The sequence below is a fragment of the Phasianus colchicus genome, chromosome Z (genome assembly GCF_987193195.1).
Source record: "Phasianus colchicus chromosome Z, bPhaCol1.hap1.1, whole genome shotgun sequence".
Lineage (NCBI taxonomy): Eukaryota > Metazoa > Chordata > Aves > Galliformes > Phasianidae > Phasianus > Phasianus colchicus.
This window is the reverse complement of record NC_143476.1, coordinates 92329928-92352583: the sequence shown is the minus strand read 5'-3', so window position 1 is coordinate 92352583 and position 22656 is coordinate 92329928. Positions and strand designations below refer to the sequence as shown.

The 22656-nt window shown below is 41.7% G+C and overlaps 1 protein-coding gene across 1 annotated transcript in view; it reads left to right on the top strand.

Moving 5' to 3' along the window:
• The window catches only part of SMAD4 (SMAD family member 4), a 40147-nt gene that overhangs the window by 1035 nt on the left and 16456 nt on the right, over window positions 1–22656 (top strand). Inside the window, exons 2-5 of the mRNA XM_090131517.1 lie at window positions 6184–6213; window positions 12738–12929; window positions 18767–18910; window positions 21510–21626. Of these exons, the coding sequence (XP_089987643.1) occupies window positions 6184–6213; window positions 12738–12929; window positions 18767–18910; window positions 21510–21626 (483 nt within the window). The remainder of the gene's footprint in view (window positions 1–6183; window positions 6214–12737; window positions 12930–18766; window positions 18911–21509; window positions 21627–22656) is intronic.

The following is a 22656-nucleotide window of genomic DNA, read 5'->3' as shown; positions in this document are numbered from 1 at the left end:
ATTGCCTCATAGGATCCCCCATTACCCCATAGGATCCCCTATTGAATCCCCCATTGAGTCCCCCGTTACCCCATTGAATCCCCCATTACCCCATAGGATCCCCCAATACCCCATAGGATTCCCTGTTATTCCATAGGATCCCCCATTGAATCCCCTATAGGATCCCCCATTACCCCATAGGATCCCCTATTGAATCCCCCATTGAATCCCCCATTACCCCATAGGATCCCCCATTACCCCATAAGATCCCCTATTGAATCCCCCATAGGATCCCCTATGACCCCATAGGATCCCCCATTACCCCTTAGGATCCGCTATTCAATCCCCCATTGAGTCCCCCGTTACCCCATAGGATCCCCCATGACCCCATAGCATTCCCTGGTACCCCATTGAATCCCCTGTTATCCTATAGGATCCCCCATTATCCCATAGGATCCCCCACTGCCCCATAGGAATCCCTGTTACCCCATAGGATCCCCTATTGAATCCCCCATTGAGTTCCCTGTTACCCCATAGGATCCCCCATTACCCCATAGGTTCCCCCATTACCCCATAAAATCCCCCATTGAATATCCCATAGGATCCCCTATGACCCTATAGGATCCCCCATTACCCCATAGGATCCCCCATTACCCCATAGGATCCCCTGTTATCCCAGTGCATCCCCCATTGTCCCATAGGATCCCCGATTACCCCATAGGATTCCCCGTTATCCCATAAGATCCCCCATTACCCCATAGGATCCCCTACTGAATCCCCCATTACCCCATAGGATCCCCCATTACCCCATAGGATTCCGTTACCCCATAGGATCCCCCATTGCCCCGTAGGATTCCCTGTTACCCCATTGAATCCCCTGTTATCCCAGAGGATCCCCCATTATCCCATAGGATCCCCCATAGGATCCCCCATTACCCCATAGGATTCCGTGTTACCCCATAGGATCCCCCATTACCCCATAGGATCCCCTATGACCCCATAGGATCCCCCATAGGATCCCCCATTACATCCCCCATTGCCTCATAGGATTCCCTATTACCCCATAGGATCCCCTATTACCCCATAGGACCCCCATTGCATCCCCCATAGGATCCCCTATTGAATCCCCCACAGGATCCCCCATTACCCCATTGAATCCCCCATAGGATCCCCCATTACCCCATAGGATCCCCCATTACCTCATCAAATCCCCTATTACCCCATAGGATCCCCTATTGAATCCCCCATAGGATCCCGCATTACCCCATACATTCCCCCATAGGATCCCCCATTACCCCATAGGATCCCCTATTACCCCATAGGATCCCCCATTACCCCATAGGATCCCCTATTACCCCATAGGATCCCCTATTGCCCCATTGGATTCCCTGTTACCCCATAGGATCCCCCATTACCCCATAGGATCCCCTATTGCCCCATAATATCCCCCATTACCCCATAGGATCCCCCATTACCCCATAGGATCCTCTCTTACCCCATAGGATCCCCCATTACCCCATAGAATCCCCCAATGCCCCATAGGATTCCCTATTACCCCATAAGATCCCCCATTGCATCCCCCATTACCCCATAGGATCCCCCATAGGATCCCCCATTACCCCATAAGATCCCCCCCATTGAATCCCCCATTAAATCCCCCATTGCCCTTTAGGATCCCCCATAAGATCCCCCATTACCCCATAGGATCCCCCATTACCCCATAAGATCCCCCATAGGATTTCCTATAGGATCCTCTATTACCCTATGGGATCCCCCATTGAATCCCCCATAGGATCCCCCATTAAGTTCCCTATATAATCCCCCATAGGATCCCCCATAGGATCCCCCATTACCCCATAGGATCCCCTATTGAATCCCCCATAGGATCCCCTATTACCCCATAGGAACCTTTACAGAATCCCCCGGAGGATCCCCCATAACCCCATTAAATCCCCTATTACCCCATAGGATCCCCCATTTCCCATTGAATCCCCCATAAAATCCCTCATTACCCCATAAAATCCCCCCTTACCCCATTAAATCCCCCATTACCCCATTAAATCCCCCATTACCCCACAAAATACCCCATAAAATCCCCCCTTACCCCATAAAATCCCCCCTTATCCCATAGAATCCCCCATAAAATCCCCCATTACCCCATAAAATCCCCCTTCATCCCATAGAATCCGCCATAAAATCCCCTTTACCCCATAAAATCCCCCATAACCCCATAGAATCCCCCATAAAATCCGCCATTACCCCATAAAATCCCCCTTTATCCCATAGAATCCCCCATAAAATCCCCTTTACCCCACAAAATCCCCCATTACCCCATAAAATACCCCATAAAATCCCCCCTTACCCCATTAAATCCGCCATTACCCCATAAAATCCCCCATTACCCCATAAAATCTCTCATTACCCCATAAAATCCCCCATTACCCCATAAAATCCCCCTTTACCCCATAGAATCCCCCATAAAATCCCCTTTACCCCATAAAATCTCCCCTTACCCCATAAAATACCCCATAAAATCCCCCCTTACCCCATAAAATCCCCCTTTATCCCATAGAATCCGCCATAAAATCCCCTTTACCCCATTAAATCCCCCATTACCCCATAAAATACCCCATAAAATCCCCCCTTACCCCACAATATCCCCCATTACCCCATAAAATCCCCCATAAAACCCCCCTTACCCCATAAAATCCCCCATTACCCCATAGAATCCCCCATTACCCCACAAAATACCCCATAAAATCCCCCCTTACCCCACAAAATCCCCCATTATCCCATAAAATCCCCCATTACCCCACAAAATCCCCCATAAAATCCCCCCTTACCCCATAGAATCCCCTATATAACCCCCATTACCCCATAAAATCCCCTATAAAATCCCCCCTTACCCCATAAAACCCCCCATTACCCCATAAAATCCCCCTTTACCCCATAGAATCCCCCATAAAATCCCCCCTTACCCCATAAAATCCCCCATAAAACCCCCCATTACCCCATAAAATCCCCCTTTATCCCATAGAATCCCCCATAAAATCCCCTTTACCCCATAAAATCCCCCTTTATCCCATAGAATCCCCCATAAAATCCCCCCTTACCCCATAAAATCCCCCATTACCCCATAGAATCCCCCATTACCCCACAAAATACCCCATAAAATCCCCCCTTACCCCATTAAATCCCCCATTACCCCATAACATCCCCCCTTACCCCATAAAATACCCCATAAAATCCCCCTTACCCCATAAAATGCCCCATTACCCCATAGAATCCCCCATAAAATCCCCTTTACCCCACAAAATCCCCCCTTACCCCATCAAATCCCCCATTACCCCATAGAATCCCCCATAAAATCCCCTTTACCCCATAAAATCCCCCCTTACCCCATAAAATCCCCCATTACCCCATAGAATCCCCCATCAAATCCCCTTTACCCCACAAAATCCCCCCTTACCCCACCAAATCCCCCACAATATCGCCCATTACCCCATAAAATCCCCCATAAAACCCCCCCTTACCCCACCAATCCCCCATCACCCCATAAAATCCCCCATCACCCCATAAAATCCCTCATCACCCCATAAAATCCCCCATAAAATCCCCTAAAAAATCCCCTATTAAACCCCCCATTCGTTCCCCTTCCATTCCACCCCACCTGGATTCCACTCCGGGTTTTCCATTGTCTTCCATTGGCCCCCATTGAAATCCATTGAAATCCATTGAAATCCATTGGCCTCCATTGAAATCCATTGATCCGCTCCGTTCCGATTCCGCTCCGCGTTTTCCAGCCGACCCGGCTCCCAAGCCATCAATAAGCCATTAATAATGAGCTAATAATCAATTAAGAATTGATTAATTACCACCGATACTTTGCTAAATCCATCGGCAGCCCCGCTAATAATCTTAATAAGATGTTAATAGTCCATTAATAGTCCGTTAATTGTCTGTTAATAGTCCATTAATAGTTTATCAATTAGGTGTTAATAATCATTAATAATTCATTAATAATCGATTAATTCACCCCAATACTTTGCTAAATCCATCGGCAGCCCCGCTAATAATCTTAATAAGCTGTTAATAAGCTGTTAATAGTCCATTAATAGTCCGTTAATAGTCAGCTAATAGTCCATTAATAATTTATCGATTAGGCGTTAATAATCCATTAATAATCCATTAATAATCGATTAATTCACCCCAATACTTTGCTAAATCCATCGGCAGCCCCATTAGTAATCTTAATAATCTGTTAATAAGCTGTTAATAGTCCATTAATAGTCTGTTAATAGTCCATTAATAATTTATCAATTAGACGTTAATAATCCATTAATAATCGATTAATAATCGATTAATTCCCCCCGATATTTTGCTAAATCCATCGGCAGGCTCATTAATAATGTTAATAGTCCATTAATAGTTCATTAATAGTCCATTAATAGTCTGTTAATAATCCATTAATAATCCATTAATAACCCGTTAATAATCCGTTAATAATGCATCAATAATCGATTAATAATTGATTAATTGCCCCGATATTTTGCTAAATCCATCGGTAGCCACATTAATAATACTAATAATCAATTAATAATTTGTTAATAGTCCATTAATAGTCTACTAATAGTGTGTTAATAATACATTAATAATCTGTTAATAATGCATTAATAGTGGGTTAATAATTGATTAATTGCCCCCGATATTTTGCTAAATCCATCAACAGCCGTGTTAATTACGTTCATAATCAGTTAATAATAGATTAATAATCTGTTAATAGGCCATGAATAGTCCATTAATACTTCGTTAATAATCCATCAATAATCCGTTGATAATCTGTTAATAATCAATTAATAATTAATTCGCCCCAATACTTTGCTAAATCCATCGGCAGCCCCGTTAATAACGTTAATAATCTGTTAATAATCCATTAATAGTTCATTAATAGTCCATTAATAGTCTATTAATAATCTATACATAATGTGTTAATAATGCATTAATAATCTGCTAATAATTAGTTAATAATTGATTAATTCCCCCCGATATTTTGCTAAATCCATCGGCAGCCCCATTAATAATGTTAATAATGTACTAATAATTTGTTAATAATCACTTAATACTTTATTAATAGTCCGTTAATAGTTTGTTAATAATTTATTAATAATTTATTTAAAATATTTATTAAAAATAATTTATTAAAAATTGATTTTCCTATTAATCCCATCAAAAACCCCATTAACCCATTAATAATCCCATTAATAGCCCCATTAATCCATTAATAATCCCATTAATCTCACTAATAATCCACCAATAATCCTATTAATCCATTAATAATCCTATTAAATCTCATTATTAATCCCCCAATAATCCTATTAATTCCATCTAAATTCCTAATAATCCCATTAATAATCGTATTAATACCATTAATAGCCCCATTAATCGTTAATAATCCCATTAATCCACCAATAATCCCATTAATTCCATCTAAATTCCTAATAATCCCATTAATAATTGTATTAATCCTATTAATAGCCCCATTAATCGTTAATAATCCCATTAATCCACCAATAATCCCATTAATTCCATCTAAATTCCTAATAATCCCATTAATAATCGTATTAATCCCATTAATAGCCCCATTAATCATTAATAATCCCGTTAATCCACCAATAATCCCATTAATTCCATCTAAATTCCTAATAATCCTATTAATAATCCTATTAATCCCATTAATAGCCCCATTAATCGTTAATAATCCCATTAATCCACCAATAATCCCATTAATTCCATCTAAATTCCTAATAACCTCATTAATAACTCCATTAATCCATTAATAATGTTAAGAATCCCATTAATAATCATCAAGAATTCCCTCAATCCGTTAATAATCTCATTAATCTTCTTATTAATGCACTAATAATACTGTTAATTCCATCTAAATTTCTAATAGTTCTGCTAATAGTTCTCCTAATCCCATTAATAACCCCATTAATCCATTAATAATCCCATTAATCCCACTAATAATCCATCAATAATTCTAATAATCCCATTAATTCTATTATTAATCCCTCAATAATCCTATTAATTCTTTCTGTACTCCTATGAATCTCGTTAATAATCGCCTTAATCCTATTAATAACCTCATTAATACACTAATAATCTTATTAATAAGCTCATTAATAATCACGTTCTCTATTCCAGATCTCTCAGGCCTGACCCTACAGAGCTCTGGTGAGTAATGGGGGGGGAGGGGGGAATTAATGGGGTTTTTTTGGGGAAAAAAGGGGATTTTGGGGTCAAATTTGGGGTTTTGGGGTCAGAATTTGGGATTTTTAGGGGATTTTGGGGGAAAATTTGGGGTTTTGGGGGAAATTTTGGGGTTTTTGGGGTGAAAATTGGGATTTTTAGGGCAAAAATGGGCGGAGGATGGAATGGGGTTTTTGAGGGGATGGAATGGGGTTTTTTGGGGGAAAAATGGGATTTTGGGGTGAATTCGGGGTTTTTGGGGTGGGATTTGGGGTTTTGAGGGGATTTGGGGGAAAATTTTGGGTTTAGGGAGAAAATTTGGGGTTTTGGGGGTGAAAATTGGGGTTTTTAGGGCAAAAATGGGAGGAGAATGGAATGGGGTTTTTGAGGGGATGGAATGGGGTTTTTTGGGGGGAAAAAAGGGGATTTGGGGGTGAATTTGGGGTTTTGGGGTCAGAATTTGGGATTTTTAGGGGATTTTGGGGAAAATTTGGGGTTTTGGGGGAAAATTTGGGGTTTTTGGGGTGAAAATTGGGATTTTTAGGGCAAAAATGAGATCGGGATCGAATAGGGCTTTTTTAGGGGGGAAAAAGGGGATTTTGGGGTCAAAGTTGGGGTTTTGGGGTCAGAATTTGGGATTTTTAGGGGATTTTGGGGGAGAATTTGGGGTTTTGGGGGGAAAATTTGGGGGTTTTTGGGGTGAAAATTGGGATTTTTAGGGCAAAAATGAGATCGGGATCGAATAGGGCTTTTTTAGGGGGGAAAAAGGGGATTTTGGGGTCAAAGTTGGGGTTTTGGGGTCAGAATTTGGGATTTTTAGGGGATTTTGGGGGAAAATTTGGGGTTTTGGGGGAAATTTTGGGGTTTTTGGGGTGAAAATTGGGATTTTTAGGGCAAAAATGGGCGGAGGATGGAATGGGGTTTTTGAGGGGATGGAATTGGGGTTTTTTGGGGAAAAAAAGAAGATTTTGGGGAGAATTTAGGGTTTTTGGGGTGGAATTTGGGGTTTTGGGGTCAGAATTTGGGATTTTTAGGGGATTTTGGGGGAAAATTTGGGGTTTTGGGGTGAAAATTGGGGTTTTTAGGGCAAAAATGAGATGGGGATGGAACGGAGTTTTTTTGGGGGAAAAAGGGATTTGGGGGTCAAATTTGGGGTTTTTAGGGTGGAATTTGGGGTTTTGAGGGGATTTTGGGGGAAAATTTTGGGGTTTTGGGGGGGAAATCTGGGCTTTGGGGGAAAATCTGGGGTTTTTGGGGTGAAAATTGGGGTTTTTAGAGCAAAAATGGGCTGGGGATGGAATGGGGTTTTTGAGGGGATGGAATGGGGTTTTTTGGGGGGAAAAAAGGGGATTTCGGGGTCAAATTTGGGGTTTTGGGGTCAGAATTTGGGATTTTTAGGGGATTTTGGGGGAAAATTTTGGGGTTTGGGGGAAAATTTGGGTTTTTTGGGGTGAAAATTGGGGTTTTTAGGGCAAAAATGAGATCGGGATCGAATCGGGCTTTTTTAGGGGGGAAAAAGGGGATTTTGGGGTCAAATTTGGGGTTTTTAGGGTGGAATTTGGGGTTTTGAGGGGATTTTGGGGGAGAATTTGGGGTTCTGGGGGGAAAATTTTGGGTTTTGGGGGAAAATTTGGGGTTTTTGGGGTGAAAATTGGGATTTTTAGGGCAAAAATGGGCGGGGGATGGAATGGGGTTTTTGAGGGGATGGAATGGGGGTTTTTTGGGGGGAAAAAAGGGGATTTTGGGGTGAATTTGGGGTTTTGGGGTCAGAATTTGGGATTTTTAGGGGATTTTGGGGGAGAATTTGGAATTTTGGGGGAAAATTTGGGGTTTTTGGGGTGAAAATTGGGGTTTTTAGGGCAAAAATGAGATGGGGATGGAATGCGGCTTTTTTGGGGGGAAAAAGGAGATTTTGGGGTCAAATTTGGGGTTTTGGGGTCAGAATTTGGGATTTTTAGGGGATTTTGGGGGAGAATTTGGGGGTTTTGGGGGGAAAATTTCGGGTTTTGGGGGAAAATTTGTGGTTTTTGGGGTGAAAATTGGGATTTTTAGAGCAAAAATGGGCTGGGGATGGAATGGGGTTTTTGAGGGGATGGAATGGGTTTTTTTTGGGGAAAAAAGGGGATTTTGGGGTCGGATTTGGGGTTTTTGGGGTCAGAACTTGGGATTTTTAGGGGATTTTGGGGGAGAATTTGGAATTTTTGGGGAAAATTTGGGGTTTTTGGGGTGAAAATTGGGGTTTTTAGGGCAAAAATGAGATCGGGATCGAATAGGGCTTTTTTAGGGGGGAAAAAGGGGATTTTGGGGTGAATTTGGGGTTTTTAGGGTGGAATTTGGGGTTTTGAGGGGATTTTGGGGGAGAATTTGGGGTTTTGGGGGAAAATTTGGGGTTTTTGGGGTGAAAATTGGGATTTTTAGGGCAAAAATTAGATGGGGATCGAATGGGGCTTTTTGGGGGGGGGAAAGGGGGTTTTGGGGTCAAATTTGCGCTTTGGGGTCAGAATTTGGGATTTTTAGGGGATTTTGGGGGAAAATTTGGGGTTTTGGGGGAAAATTTGGGGTTTTTGGGGTGAAAATTGGGATTTTTAGGGCAAAAATGGGCGGAGGATGGAATGGGGTTTTTGAGGGGATGGAATGGGGTTTTTTTGGGGGGAAAAAAGGGGATTTTGGGGTGAATTTGGGGTTTTGGGGTCAGAATTTGGGATTTTTAGGGGATTTTGGGGGAGAATTTGGAATTTTGGGGGAAAATTTGGGGTTTTTGGGGTGAAAATTGGGATTTTTAGGGCAAAAATGGGCGGGGGATGGAATAGGGCTTTTTTAGGGGGGAAAAAGGGGATTTTGGGGTCAAATTTGGGGTTTTGGGGTCAGAATTTGGGATTTTTAGGGGATTTTGGGGAGAAATTTGGGGTTTTGGGGGAAATTTTGGGGTTTTTGGGGTGAAAATTGGGATTTTTAGGGCAAAAATGGGCGGAGGATGGAATGGGGTTTTTGAGGGGATGGAATGGGGTTTTTTTTGGGGGAAAAAAGGGGATTTTGGGGTGAATTTGGGGTTTTGGGGTCAGAATTTGGGATTTTTAGGGGATTTTGGGGGAGAATTTGGAATTTTGGGGGAAAATTTGGGGTTTTTGGGGAGAAAATTGGGGTTTTTAGAGCAAAAATGGGCTGGGGATGGAATGGGGTTTTTGAGGGGATGGAATGGGGTTTTCTTGGGGGAAAAAAGGGGATTTTGGGGTGAATTTGGGGTATTTGGGGTGGAATTTGGGGTTTTGGGGTCAGAATTTGGGATTTTTAGGGGATTTTGGGGGAAAATTTGGGGTTTTTGGGGAAAATTTGGGGTTTTTGGGGGGAAAATTGGGGTTTTTAGGGCAAAAATGAGATGGGGATCAAATGGGTTTTTTTGGGGAAGAAAAAGGGGATTTTGGGGTCAAATTTGGGGTTTTGGGGTCAGAATTTGGGGTTTTGAGGGGATTTTGGGGGAGAATTTGGGGTTTTTGGGGTGAAAATTGGGGTTTTTAGGGCAAAAATGAGACGGGGATCGAATGCGTTTTTTTGGGCTGAAAAAAGGGGATTTTGGGGTGAATTTGGGGTTTTTGGGGTCAGAATTTGGGATTTTTAGGGGATTTTGGGGAGAATTTGGGGGTTTTGGGGGAAATTTGGGGTTTTTGGGGTGAAAATTGGGGTTTTTAGGGCAAAAATGGGCTGGGGATGGAATGGGGTTTTTGAGGGGATCGAATGGGTTTTTTCGGGGGAAAAAAGGGGATTTTGGGGTGAATTTGGGGTTTTGGGGTCAGAATTTGGGATTTTTAGGGGATTTTGGGGGAGAATTTGGAATTTTGGGGGAAAATTTGGGATTTTTAGGGTAAAAATGAGATGGGGATCGAATGCGGATTTCGGGGGGAAAAAGGGGATTTTGGGGTCAAATTCGGGGTTTGGGGGTCAGAATTTGGGGTTTTGAGGGGATTTTGGGGGAAAATTTTGGGGTTTTGGGGGGGAAATCTGGGCTTTGGGGGAAAATTTGGGGTTTTTGGGGTGAAAATTGGGATTTTTAGGGCAAAAATGGGCAGTGGATGGAATGGGGTTTTTGAGGGGATGGAATGGGGTTTTTTGGGGGAAAAAAGGGGATTTTGGGGTCAAATTTGGGGTTCTGGGGTCAGAATTTGGGGTTTTGAGGGGATTTTGGGGGAGAATTTGGAATTTTGGGGGAAAATTTGGGGTTTTTGGGGAGAAAATTGGGGTTTTTAGAGCAAAAATGGGCTGGGGATGGAATGGGGTTTTTGAGGGGATGGAATGGGGTTTTCTTGGGGGAAAAAAGGGGATTTGGGGGTGAATTTGGAGTTTTTGGGGTGGAATTTGGGGTTTTGGGGTCAGAATTTGGGATTTTTAGGGGATTTTGGGGGAAAATTTGGGGTTTTGGGGGGAAATTTGGGGTTTTTGGGGGAAAAATTGGGGTTTTTAGGGCAAAAATGAGATGGGGATCAAATGGGGCTTTTTTAGGGGGGAAAAAGGGGATTTTGGGGTGAATTTGGGGTTTTTGGGGTCAGAATTTGGGATTTTTAGGGGATTTTGGGGGAAAATTTGGGGTTTTGGGGGAAAATTTGGGGGTTTTTCGGGTGAAAATTGGGGTTTTTAGGATTAAAAATGAGATCGGGATGGAACGGAGTTTTTTTGGGGAAAAAAAAGGGGATTTTGGGGTCAAATTTGGGGTTTTGGGGTCAGAATTTGGGGTTTTGGGGGGATTTTGGGGGGAAATTTGGGGTTTTGGGGAGAAAATTTCATTTTTTGGGGGTGAAAATTGGGGTTTTTAGGGCAAAAATGGGCTGGGGATGGAATGGGGTTTTTGAGGGGATGGAATGGGTTTTTTGGGGGGAAAAAAGGGGATTTTGGGGTGAATTTGGGGTTTTTGGGGTGGAATTTGGGGTTTGAGGGGATTTTGAGGAAAAATTTGGGGCATTTGGAGTCAAATTTGGGGTATTGTAGGGTAGAACTGGGGGATGTGGGTATAAAATTGGGGTATTATGGGATTAAATTTTGGTGTTTTGGGGAGAATTGGAGGATTTGGGGGAAAATTTGGGGTATTTCAGTGGATTTGGGGTCAAATTGGGGTATTTGGGATAAAACGTGAGGGATTTGGGGTAAAACTTGGGGTATTATGGGATTAAATTTGGGTATTTTGGGGGAGAATCGGGGGATTTGGGATAAAATTTGGGCTGTTTGGGGGGATTTGGGGTAAAATTTGGGTTTTTTGGGTAAAATGGGGGCATTTGGGGTAGAATTTGGGTATTATGGGGTAAAATTTGGGTATTATGGTGTCAAATTGAGGGATTTGGGGTAAAGGGAATTTGGAGGTAAAACTGGGGTATTGTGGGATTAAATTTGGGTATTTTGGGGGAGAATTGAGGGATTTGGTGTAAAATTTGGGATAAAATTTGGGGTATTTTGGTGGATTTGGGGTAAATTGGGGGATTTGGGGGAAAGTTTGGAGTATTATGGGGGAAAAGTGGGGGATTTGGGGTCAAGTTTGGAGTATTATGGGGGAAAATTGGGGGATTTGGGGTCAAATTTGGAGTATTATGGGGGAAAATTGGGGGATTTGGCGTCAAATTTGGAGTATTATGGGGGAAAGTTGGGGGATTTGGGGTCAAGTTTGGAGTATTATGGGGGAAAATTGGGGGATTTGGGGTCAAGTTTGGAGTATTATGGGGGAAAATTGGGGGATTTGGGGGAAAGTTTGGAGTATTATGGGGGAAAAGTGGGGGATTTGGGGGAAAGTTTGGAGTATTATGGGGGAAAATTGGGGGATTTGGGGTCAAGTTTGGAGTATTATGGGGGAAAATTGGGGGATTTGGGGGAAAGTTTGGAGTATTATGGGGGAAAATTGGGGGATTTGGGGTCAAATTTGGGGTTTTGGGGTCAGAATTTGGGATTTTTAGGGGATTTTGGGGGAAAATTTGGGGATTTTGGGGGGGAAATTTGGGCTTTGGGGTCAAAATTTGGGGTTTTTGGGGTGAAAATTGGGGTTTTTCGGGCAAAAATGGGCTGGGGATGGAATGGGGTTTTTGAGGGGATGGAATGCGGTTTTTTGTGGGGGAAAAAAGGGGATTTTGGGGTGAATTTGGGGTTTTGGGGTCAGAATTTGGGATTTTTAGGGGATTTTGGGGGAAAATTTGGGGTTTTGGGGGAAAATTTGGGGTTTCTGGGATAAAATTGGGGGATTTTGGGGTAGAATACAAAGTTTTTGGGTATAAAATCAAGGATTTGGCTGATAAAAAATACAATCTGGTGTCGATTTGAGCATTTCTGGAATTAAAACTGGTGGATTTGGGGTTAATTAATGACATTTAAGGACGATTTTGCCGTTTTTAGGTGGGTTGGGGTGGATTTTGGTGGGTTGAACTCAGGATTTTGGGGTAAAAAAGGGAGTTTTTGAGACGTTTTCCCGGGGTTTAAAGATTCCTGCGTGAGTTTGTGTGATTTTTTGGGGTTTTTTTGTTGTGTTTTTTGGGGTGGAGCCCCGTCCAGTTTATTGGTGAAGGATGAATACGTGACTGATTACGAAGGTCAGGCTTCTATTTCTTCTTCTGACGGCCATTCGGTTCAAACCATCCAACATCCGCCGAGTTCTCGAGCTCCTAACGAAGCTTACAACGCTCCCACGGAAGCTGGAGCTGCTAATTTCCCTTCTATCCCTGTGGCGTCTACCAGTGAGTTCCAAGATGGCCGCCCTGGGCATCTTTTGTTACTTAATTGGGTTTAGAAAGGCTTTATTTGATTGATTATCTTATTAATTGTTCGGGAATGCCGTTGATTTGTCAGTTATCTCAGCAATAATCGCATTAATACGTCAGTAATCCCATTAATCCATCAATAATCCCATTAATCCATCAATAATCCCATTAATCCATCAATAATCCCATTAATTCATCAATAATCCTATTAATCCATCAATAATCCCATTAATTCATCAATAATCTTATTGATACAGCAGTAAACCCATTAATTAGATCAATAATGCCACTAATTATTTCGTCAGTTCATCAATAATCCCATTAAGCAATCCATAATCTTATCAATCTCTCATTAATCCTGTGAGTCATCCCATTAATCAATCATTAATGGCGTCAGTCCATCATTAATCTCATCAATAAACCCATTAATCAATCAATAATTCTATCAGTCCCATCAATAATGCCCTTAATTATTCAATCAGTTCATCAATAATCCTATAAATCAATCAATAATCCCATCAATCCATCAATAATCTCACCAATCATCCAATTAATCAATAATCCCATTAATCAGTCAATAATCCCATCAATCATCCCATTAATCAACCAATAATCCCATCGATCCCTCATTAATCCCTCATCAATCCCATCAATCGTCCCATCAGCTCGTCAGCAATGCCATTAATTAGCCTAATTTCCCTTCTATCCCTGTGGCGTCTACCAGTGAGTTCCAAGATGGCCGCCCTGGGCATCTTTTGTTACTTAATTGGGTTTAGAAAGGCTTTATTTGATTGATTATCTTATTAATTGTTCGGGAATGCCGTTGATTTGTCAGTTATCTCAGCAATAATCTCATCATTCCATCAATAATCGCATTAATCCATCAATAATCCCATTAATTCATCAACAATCCTATTAATTCGTCAATAATCCCATTAATTCATCAATAATCTTATTGATACAGCAGTAAACCCATTAATTAGATCAATAATGCCACTAATTATTTCGTCAGTTCATCAATAATCCCATTAAGCAATCCATAATCTTATCAATCTCTCATTAATCCTGTGAGTCATCCCATTAATCAATCATTAATGGCGTCAGTCCATCATTAATCTCATCAATAAACCCATTAATCAATCAATAATTCTATCAGTCCCATCAATAATGCCCTTAATTATTCAATCAGTTCATCAATAATCCTATAAATCAATCAATAATCCCATCAATCCATCAATAATCTCACCAATCATCCCATTAATCAACCAATAATCCCATCGATCCCTCATTAATCCCATCAATCATCCCATTAATCAACCAATAATCCCATCGATCCCTCATTAATCCCTCATCAATCCCATCAATCGTCCCATCAGCTCGTCAGCAATGCCATTAATTAGCCTAATTTCCCTTCTATCCCTGTGGCGTCTACCAGTGAGTTCCAAGATGGCCGCCCTGGGCATCTTTTGTTACTTAATTGGGTTTAGAAAGGCTTTATTTGATTGATTATCTTATTAATTGTTCGGGAATGCCGTTGATTTGTCAGTTATCTCAGCAATAATCGCATTAATACGTCAGTAATCCCATTAATCCATCAATAATCCCATTAATCCATCAATAATCCCATTAATCCATCAATAATCCCATTAATCTATCAATAATCCCATTAATCTATCAATATTTTCATTAATCTATCAATAATCTCATTGATACAGCAGTAAACCCATTAATTAGATCAATAATGCCACTAATTATTTCGTCAGTTCATCAATAATCCCATTAAGCAATCCATAATCTTATCAATCTCTCATTAATCCTATGAGTCATCCTATTAATCAATCATTAATGGCGTTAGTCCATCATTAATCTCATCAATAAACCCATTAATCAATAAATAATTCTATCGATCCCATCAATAATGCCCTTAATTATTCCATCAGTTCATCAATAATCCTATAAATCAATCAATAATCCCATCAATCCATCAATAATCTCACCAATCATCCAATTAGTCAATAATCCCATTAATCAGTCAATAATCCCATCAATCATCCCATTAATCAACCAATAATCCCATCGATTCCTCATTAATCCCATCAATAATCCCATTAATCAACCAATAATCCCATCGATCCCTCATTAATCCCTCATTAATCCCATCAATCGTCCCATCAGCTCGTCAGCAATGCCATTAATTAGCCTAATTTCCCTTCTATCCCTGTGGCGTCTACCAGTGAGTTCCAAGATGGCCGCCCTGGGCATCTTTTGTTACTTAATTGGGTTTAGAAAGGTTTTATTTGATTGATTATCTTGTTAATTGATCAGGAATGCCATTGATTTGTCAGTTATCTTGGCAATAAGCTCATTAATCTATCAATAATTGCCTTAATCTATCAATAATCCAATTTATTTAACAATAATCTCATTAATCCATCAATAATCCCATTAGTCCACCAGTAATCCTATTAATTAGATCAGTAATGCCTTTAATTATTCTGCCAGTCCATCAATAATCCCATTAATCCATCAATAATCCCATTAATCCATCAATAATCTCAATGATTCATTAGTAATCCCATTAATTAGATCAATAATCCCGTTAATTATCCTGCCAGTGCATCAATAATCCCATTAATCAATCAGTAATCCCATCAGTCTGTCAATAATCCCATCAATAAACCCGTTAATCAACCAATAATCCCATTAATAATCCCATTAATCAGTCAATAATCCCACCAATAATCTGCTTAATCCATTAATTATCTCATTGATTCATCAATGATCCATTGATTCATCAGTAATCTCATTAATCCATCAATAATTTCCTTAATCCATCAATAATCCCATTAATGCATTAATAATCTCATTGATACAGCAGTAATCCCATTAATTAGATCAATAATGCCACTAATTACTTCATCAATCCATCAATAGTCCCCTTAATCAATCGATAATCTCATTAATCCCTCGCTAATCACATCTATTATTTCATTAATCAGTCACTAATCTCATTAATCCCATCAATAATCCCTTCAGTCTATCAATAATCCCATCAATAATCTGATTAATCATTAATCCCATCAATCCCTCATTAATCCCATCAATCATCGCATTAATCAACCAATAATCCCATCAATCATTAAATTAATCAATCAGTAATCCCATCAATCAATAATCCCATCAATCAATAATCCCATTAATCATCCCATTAATCAATAATCTCATCAATAATCCCATTAATTACTCCATCAGTCCATCAATAATCCCATTAATTAGTCAAAAATCCCATCAATCCCTCATTAATCACATCAGTCATTCCATTAATTGACCTCCAATCTCATCAATCCCATCAATAATCCCATTAATTATTCCATTAGCACACCAATAATCACAATAATCAGTCAATAATCCCATCGATACCTTATTAATCTCATTAATAAACCCGTTACTTAATCAATAATGCCATCAATCTTTCACTAACCCCATCAATCAGCCCATTAATCAATCAATAATCTCATCAATTCCTCATTAATCCCATCAATCATCCAATTAATCACTAATCTGATCAACCCCATCAATAATCCCAGTAATTAATCAATAATCTTATCAGTCTATCAGTAATCCCATCAATCATCTCATTAATTAGTCGTTAATGTTATCAATCCCTCATTAATACCATCATTGCATTAATCAATCAATAATCTCATTAATCATCCCGTTAATCGATTAATAATCTCATCAATCCCTCATTAATCTTATCAATCATCTAATCAATCACTAATCTCATCAATCTCATCAATAATGTCATTAATTATTCTATTCATCAATAATCCCATTAATTGGTCAATAATCCTATTAGTCTATCAATAATCCCATCAATAATCCCATTAATTAATTGTTAATCCCATCAATCCCTCACTAATCTCATTAATCATCCAATTAATCACTAATCTTATCAACCCCGTCAATAATCCTGTTAATTATTGCATCAACTAATGACTAATCCCATTAATCAATCAATAATCCCATCAATCCTTCATTAATCCCATCAATTATCCCATTAATCCATCATTAATTCCATCAATCCCTCATTAATTCCATCAGTCATTCCATTAATAATGCATTAATCCATCAATAATCCTATTAATTACTCCATTAGTCCATCAATAATCTCATTAATTTATCACTAATCTCATCAATCCATCATTAATCCGACCATTCATTTGTTAATTATTAAGTCATTAAGAATCGTGTGAGTTAATAATGCCATTAATCATTAATCCCATCAATCCCATCATTAACCTCATCGTTAATCGCATCATTAATCTAATTAACCCATTAATAAACTCATCAGATTATTAGGAGCCCCTTTGCTGTATTAATAACCCAAAAATTGTTTGATAATTAGATTGGTCTATCGATAATCTCATTAATTCATTGTTATTAGTGCTAATAATCTTATTAATGCTATGAATAGTCCCATTAATCTCATCAATAATCTCATTAACTCCCCCAATAATTAGTCCATTAGTAATCCTATTAATCCATCAATAATCCCATTATTCCCATTAATTATCCCATCAATAATCCTAAGGATTTAATTAAGCCATTAATTATTTCATCAGTAAGTCTCCAGGACCTCCAATCCATAATGGCCACCCCAAAACGGCCGCTCTAGCCAAAACTCTATGGTCAAAAGTCACCACTTTAGCACAGGACCTCCAATCCAAAATGGCCACCCCAAAATGGCCGCTCTAGCCAAAACTCTATGGTCAGAACTCATCATTCTAGCACAGGACCTCCAATCCAAAATGGCCACTCTAAGACGGTCGCTCTAGCCAAAACTCTATGGTCAGAACTCATCATTCTAGCACAGGACCTCCAATCCAAAATGGCCACTCTAAGACGGCCGCTCTAGGCAAAACTCTATGGTCAAGAATCACCACTCTGGGGTAGGACCTCCAATCCAAAATGGCCAACGCAAAACGGCTAGTCTAGCCAAAACTCTATGATCAAAAACCACCAATGTAGCCAGGACCTCCAATCCAAAATGGCCACTCTAAGACGGCCGCTCTAGCCTAAACTCTATGACCAAGAATCATCAGTGTGACACAAGACCTCCAATCCAAAATGGCCACCGCAAAATTGCCGCTCTAACCAAAACTCTATGATCAAAACCACCAATGTAGCCAGGACCTCCAATCCAAAATGGCCATTCTAAGACGGCCGCTCTAGCCAAAACTCTATGACCAAGAATCATCAGTGTGACACAAGACCTCCAATCCAAAATGGCCACCGCAAAATTGCCGCTCTAACCAAAACTCTATGATCAAAACCACCAATGTAGCCAGGACCTCCAATCCAAAATGGCCACTCTAAATGGCCGCTCTAGCCTAAACTCTATGATTAAGAATCACCAGTGTAACGCAAGACCTCCAATCCAAAATGGCCATCCCAAAATGGCTGCTCTAGCCAAAACTCTATGATCAAAACCACCAATGTAGCCAGGACCTCCAATCCAAAATGGCCACCCTAAGACGGCCGCTCTAGCCTAAACTCTATGATCAAGAATCACCAGTGTAACACAAGACCTCCAATCCAAAATGGCCACTCTAAGACGGCCGCTCTAACCAAAACTCTATGGTCAAGAATGATCACTATAGCCAAAACTCTACGATCAAAAGTCACCACTGTCACCCAGGTCCTCCAATCCAAAATGGCTGTTTTTCTTTAATAACGACCCATCTATTCAAAACTCTATGATCCAAACCAGCCTCTCTGGCAGCCACTCTATGATCTTTTCATCCTCCCAGGCCAACCCCCAAGCGTCCTACCTGGCAGCCACAGCGATGCTCTCCTCCCATTGGCTCCTGGACCTCAAGCGGCGGCGGCGGCGGCGGCGGCAGCGGCGGCGGCTCAAAACGGTTTCACGGCTCAACCGGCAACGTATCACCACAGTGAGATCCCATTAATATCCCAAAATCCCATTAATATCCCCAAATCCCATTGATATCCCTAATATCCCATTGGGGTTCTCCGTATCCTATTGTGTCGCTATTGGGGTCCCCAAATCCCATAGGGGACCCTATAACCCATTAGGGTCCCTATTGGGGTCCCCATATCCTATTAAGGTCCCCATATCCATTAGGATCCCTATTAGGATCCCAAAATCCCATTGATATCCCCAATATCCCATTGGGGTCTCCTATATCCTATTCGCATCCCTATTAGGGTTCCCATATCCTATTAGGGTCCACTTATCCCATTAGGATCCCTATTAGGGTCCCCATATCCTATTAGGATCCCTATTAAGATCCCAAAATCCCATTAATACTCCAAAATCCCATTAATACCCCCAATATCCCATTGGGGTTCTCCATATCCTATTACTGTCCCTGTTAGAGTTCCCAAATCCCATAGGTGTCCCCAAATCCTATTAGGGTCCCCATATTTTATTAGGATCCCTATTAGGATCCCAAAATCCCATAGCTATCCCCAAATCCCATTCATATTCCCAATATCCCATTGGGGTCTCCTATATCCTATTCGCGTCCCTATTGGGTTCTCAAATCCCATAGGGGACCCTATAACCCATTAGGATCCCTATTGGGGTCCCCATATCCTATTAGGGTCCCGATTAGGATCCCAAAATCCCATTGATATCCCAAAATCCCATTGATATCCCCAATATTCCCATTCGGGTCCACGTATCCCATTAGTGTCCTTATTGGGGTCCCCAAATCCCATAGGGGACCCTATAACCCATTAGGATCCCTATTGGGGCCCCCATATCCTATTAAGGTCTCCATATCCTATTAGGATCCCTATTAGGATCCCAAAATCCCATAGGTATCCCCAAATCCCATTCATATTCCCAATATCCCATTGGGGTCTCCTATATCCTATTCGCGTCCCTATTGGGTTCTCAAATCCCATAGGGGACCCTATAACCCATTAGGATCCCTATTGGGGTCCCCATATCCTATTAGGGTCCCGATTAGGATCCCAAAATCCCATTGATATCCCAAAATCCCATTGATATCCCCAATATTCCCATTCGGGTCCACGTATCCCATTAGTGTCCTTATTGGGGTCCCCAAATCCCATAGGGGACCCTATAACCCATTAGGATCCCTATTGGGGCCCCCATATCCTATTAAGGTCTCCATATCCTATTAGGATCCCAAAATCCCATAGGTATCCCCAAATCCCATTCATATTCCCAATATCCCATTGGAGCTCCCTATATCCTATTCGCGTCCCTATTGGGGTCCCAAATCCCATAGGGGACCCTATAATCCATTAGGGTCCCTATTAGGGTCCCCATATCCTATTAGGATCCCTATTAGGGTCCCAAAATCCCATTGATATTCCAAAATCCCACTGATATCCCCAATATCCCATTGGGGTTCGCTATATCCTATTAGCATCCCTATTAGGGTTCCCATATCCTATTAGGGTCCACTTATCCCATTAGGATCCCTATTAGGGTCCCCATATCCTATTAGGATCCCTATTAAGATCCCAAAATCCCATTAATACTCCAAAATCCCATTAATACCCCCAATATCTCATTGGGGTTCTCCATATCCTATTACTGTCCCTGTTAGAGTTCCCAAATCCCATAGGGGACCCTATAACCCATTAGGATCCCTATTAGAGTCCCCATATCCTATTAGGGTCCCCATATCCTGTTAGGATCCCTATTAGGATCCCAAAATCCCATAGCTATCCCCAAATCCCATTCATATTCCCAATATCCCATTGGGGTGTCCTATATCCTATTCGCGTCCCTATTGGGTTCCCAAATCCCATAGGGGACCCTATAACCCATTAGGGTCCCTATTAGGGTCTCCATATCCTATTAGGATCCCTATTAGGATCCCAAAATCCCATAGGTATCCCCAAATCCCATTCATATTCCCAATATCCCATTGGAGCTCCCTATATCCTATTCGCGTCCCTATTGGGTTCCCAAATCCCATAGGGGACCCTATAACCCATTAGGATCCCTATTAGGGTCCCCATATCCTATTAGGGTCCCTATTAGGATCCCAAAGTCCCATTGATATTCCAAAATCCCACTGATATCCCCAATATCCCATTGGGGTTCTCTATATCCTATTAGCATCCCTATTAGGGTTCCCATATCCTATTAGGATCCACTTATCCCATTAGGATCCCTATTAGGGTCCCCATATCCTATTAGGATCCCTATTAAGATCCCAAAATCCCATTAATACCCCAAAATCCCATTAATATCCCCAATATCCCATTGGGGTTCTCAGTATCCTATTACTGTCCCTGTTAGAGTTCCCAAATCCCATAGGTGTCCCCAAATCCTATTAGGGTCCCTATTAGGATCCTAAAACCCCATTCATATCCCCAAAATCCTATTGATATCCCGAAATCCCATTGATATCCCCAAAATCCTATTGATATCCCTTAAAAAACCCCTTGAGAACTGGGATATCCACCTTGGCTGAACTTATTGGAGGAATGGCGGAAGTATTTCCGGTTAGGGCGGAAGTTTCCTTGTTTATTTCCTGTCTGTAGATAGCGGAGGAAACGGAGGTTGGAGCGGAAGTCGAGGTGCTGCGTATCCTTCCGCCATCCCTCATCATCAGAACGGTCACCTGCAACATCATCCCCCTCTGCATCCGGGGCATTATTGTGAGTAAGGGGAAGGAAATGGAGAAGGGGGAAGAGGAAGGGGAAGCGGAAGTGGGAGGGGAAGCGGAAGTGGGAGGGGAAGCGGGCGGGCAGGTGGAAGGGGAAGGGGGAGGGAAGGGGGAATGAAAAGGGGAAAGGAAGGGAGAAGTGAAAGCGAAAGCGAAACTGAAGGGAAAGCTGAAGGTGGAAGGGGAAGTAAAAGAGGAAGTGGAAGTAAAAGAGGAAGTGGAAGGGGAAGTGGAAGTGGAAGGGGAAGGTGGAAGTGGGAGGGGAAGGTGGAAGTGGGAGGGGAAGTGGGCAGGAAGGTGGAAGGGGAAGGGGGAGGGAAGGGGGAATAAAAAGGGGAAGGGAAGGGAGAAGTGAAAGCGAAAGCGAAACTGAAGGGAAAGCTGAAGGTGGAAGGGGAAGTAAAACAGGAAGTGGAAGTAAAAGAGAAAGTGGAAGGGGGAAGTGGGCAGGAAGGTGGAAGGGGAAGGGGGAGGGAAGGGGAAATGAAAAGGGGAGAGAAGGGGGAAGTGAAAGCGAAAGCGAATGGAAAGCTGAAGGTGGAAGTGGAAGGGGAAGTGGAAGTGGAAGTAAATGGGGAAGTGGAAGTGGGAGGGAAGGTGGAAGGGGAAGTGGGAGGGAAAGGGGAATGAAAGGGAAGGGAAGGGGGAAGTGAAAGTGGAAGTGAAAGCTGAAGGTGGAAGTGGAAGGGGAAATGGAAGTAGGTGGGAAGGCGGAAGTGGGAGGGGAAGTGGGTGGGAAGGTGGAAGGGGAAGTGGGAGGGAAGGGTGAATAAAAAGGGGAAAGGAAGGGGGAAGTGAAAGCGAAAGCGAAACTGAAGGGAAAGCTGAAGGTGGAAGGGGAAATAAAAGAGGAAGTGGAAGGGGAAGTGGAAGTGGGAGGGAAGGTGGAAGTGGGAGGGGAAGTGGGCAGGAAGGTGGAAGGGGAAGGGGGAGGGAAGGGGGAATAAAAAGGGGAAGGGAAGGGAGAAGTGAAAGCGAAAGCGAAACTGAAGGGAAAGCTGAAGGTGGAAGGGGAAGTAAAA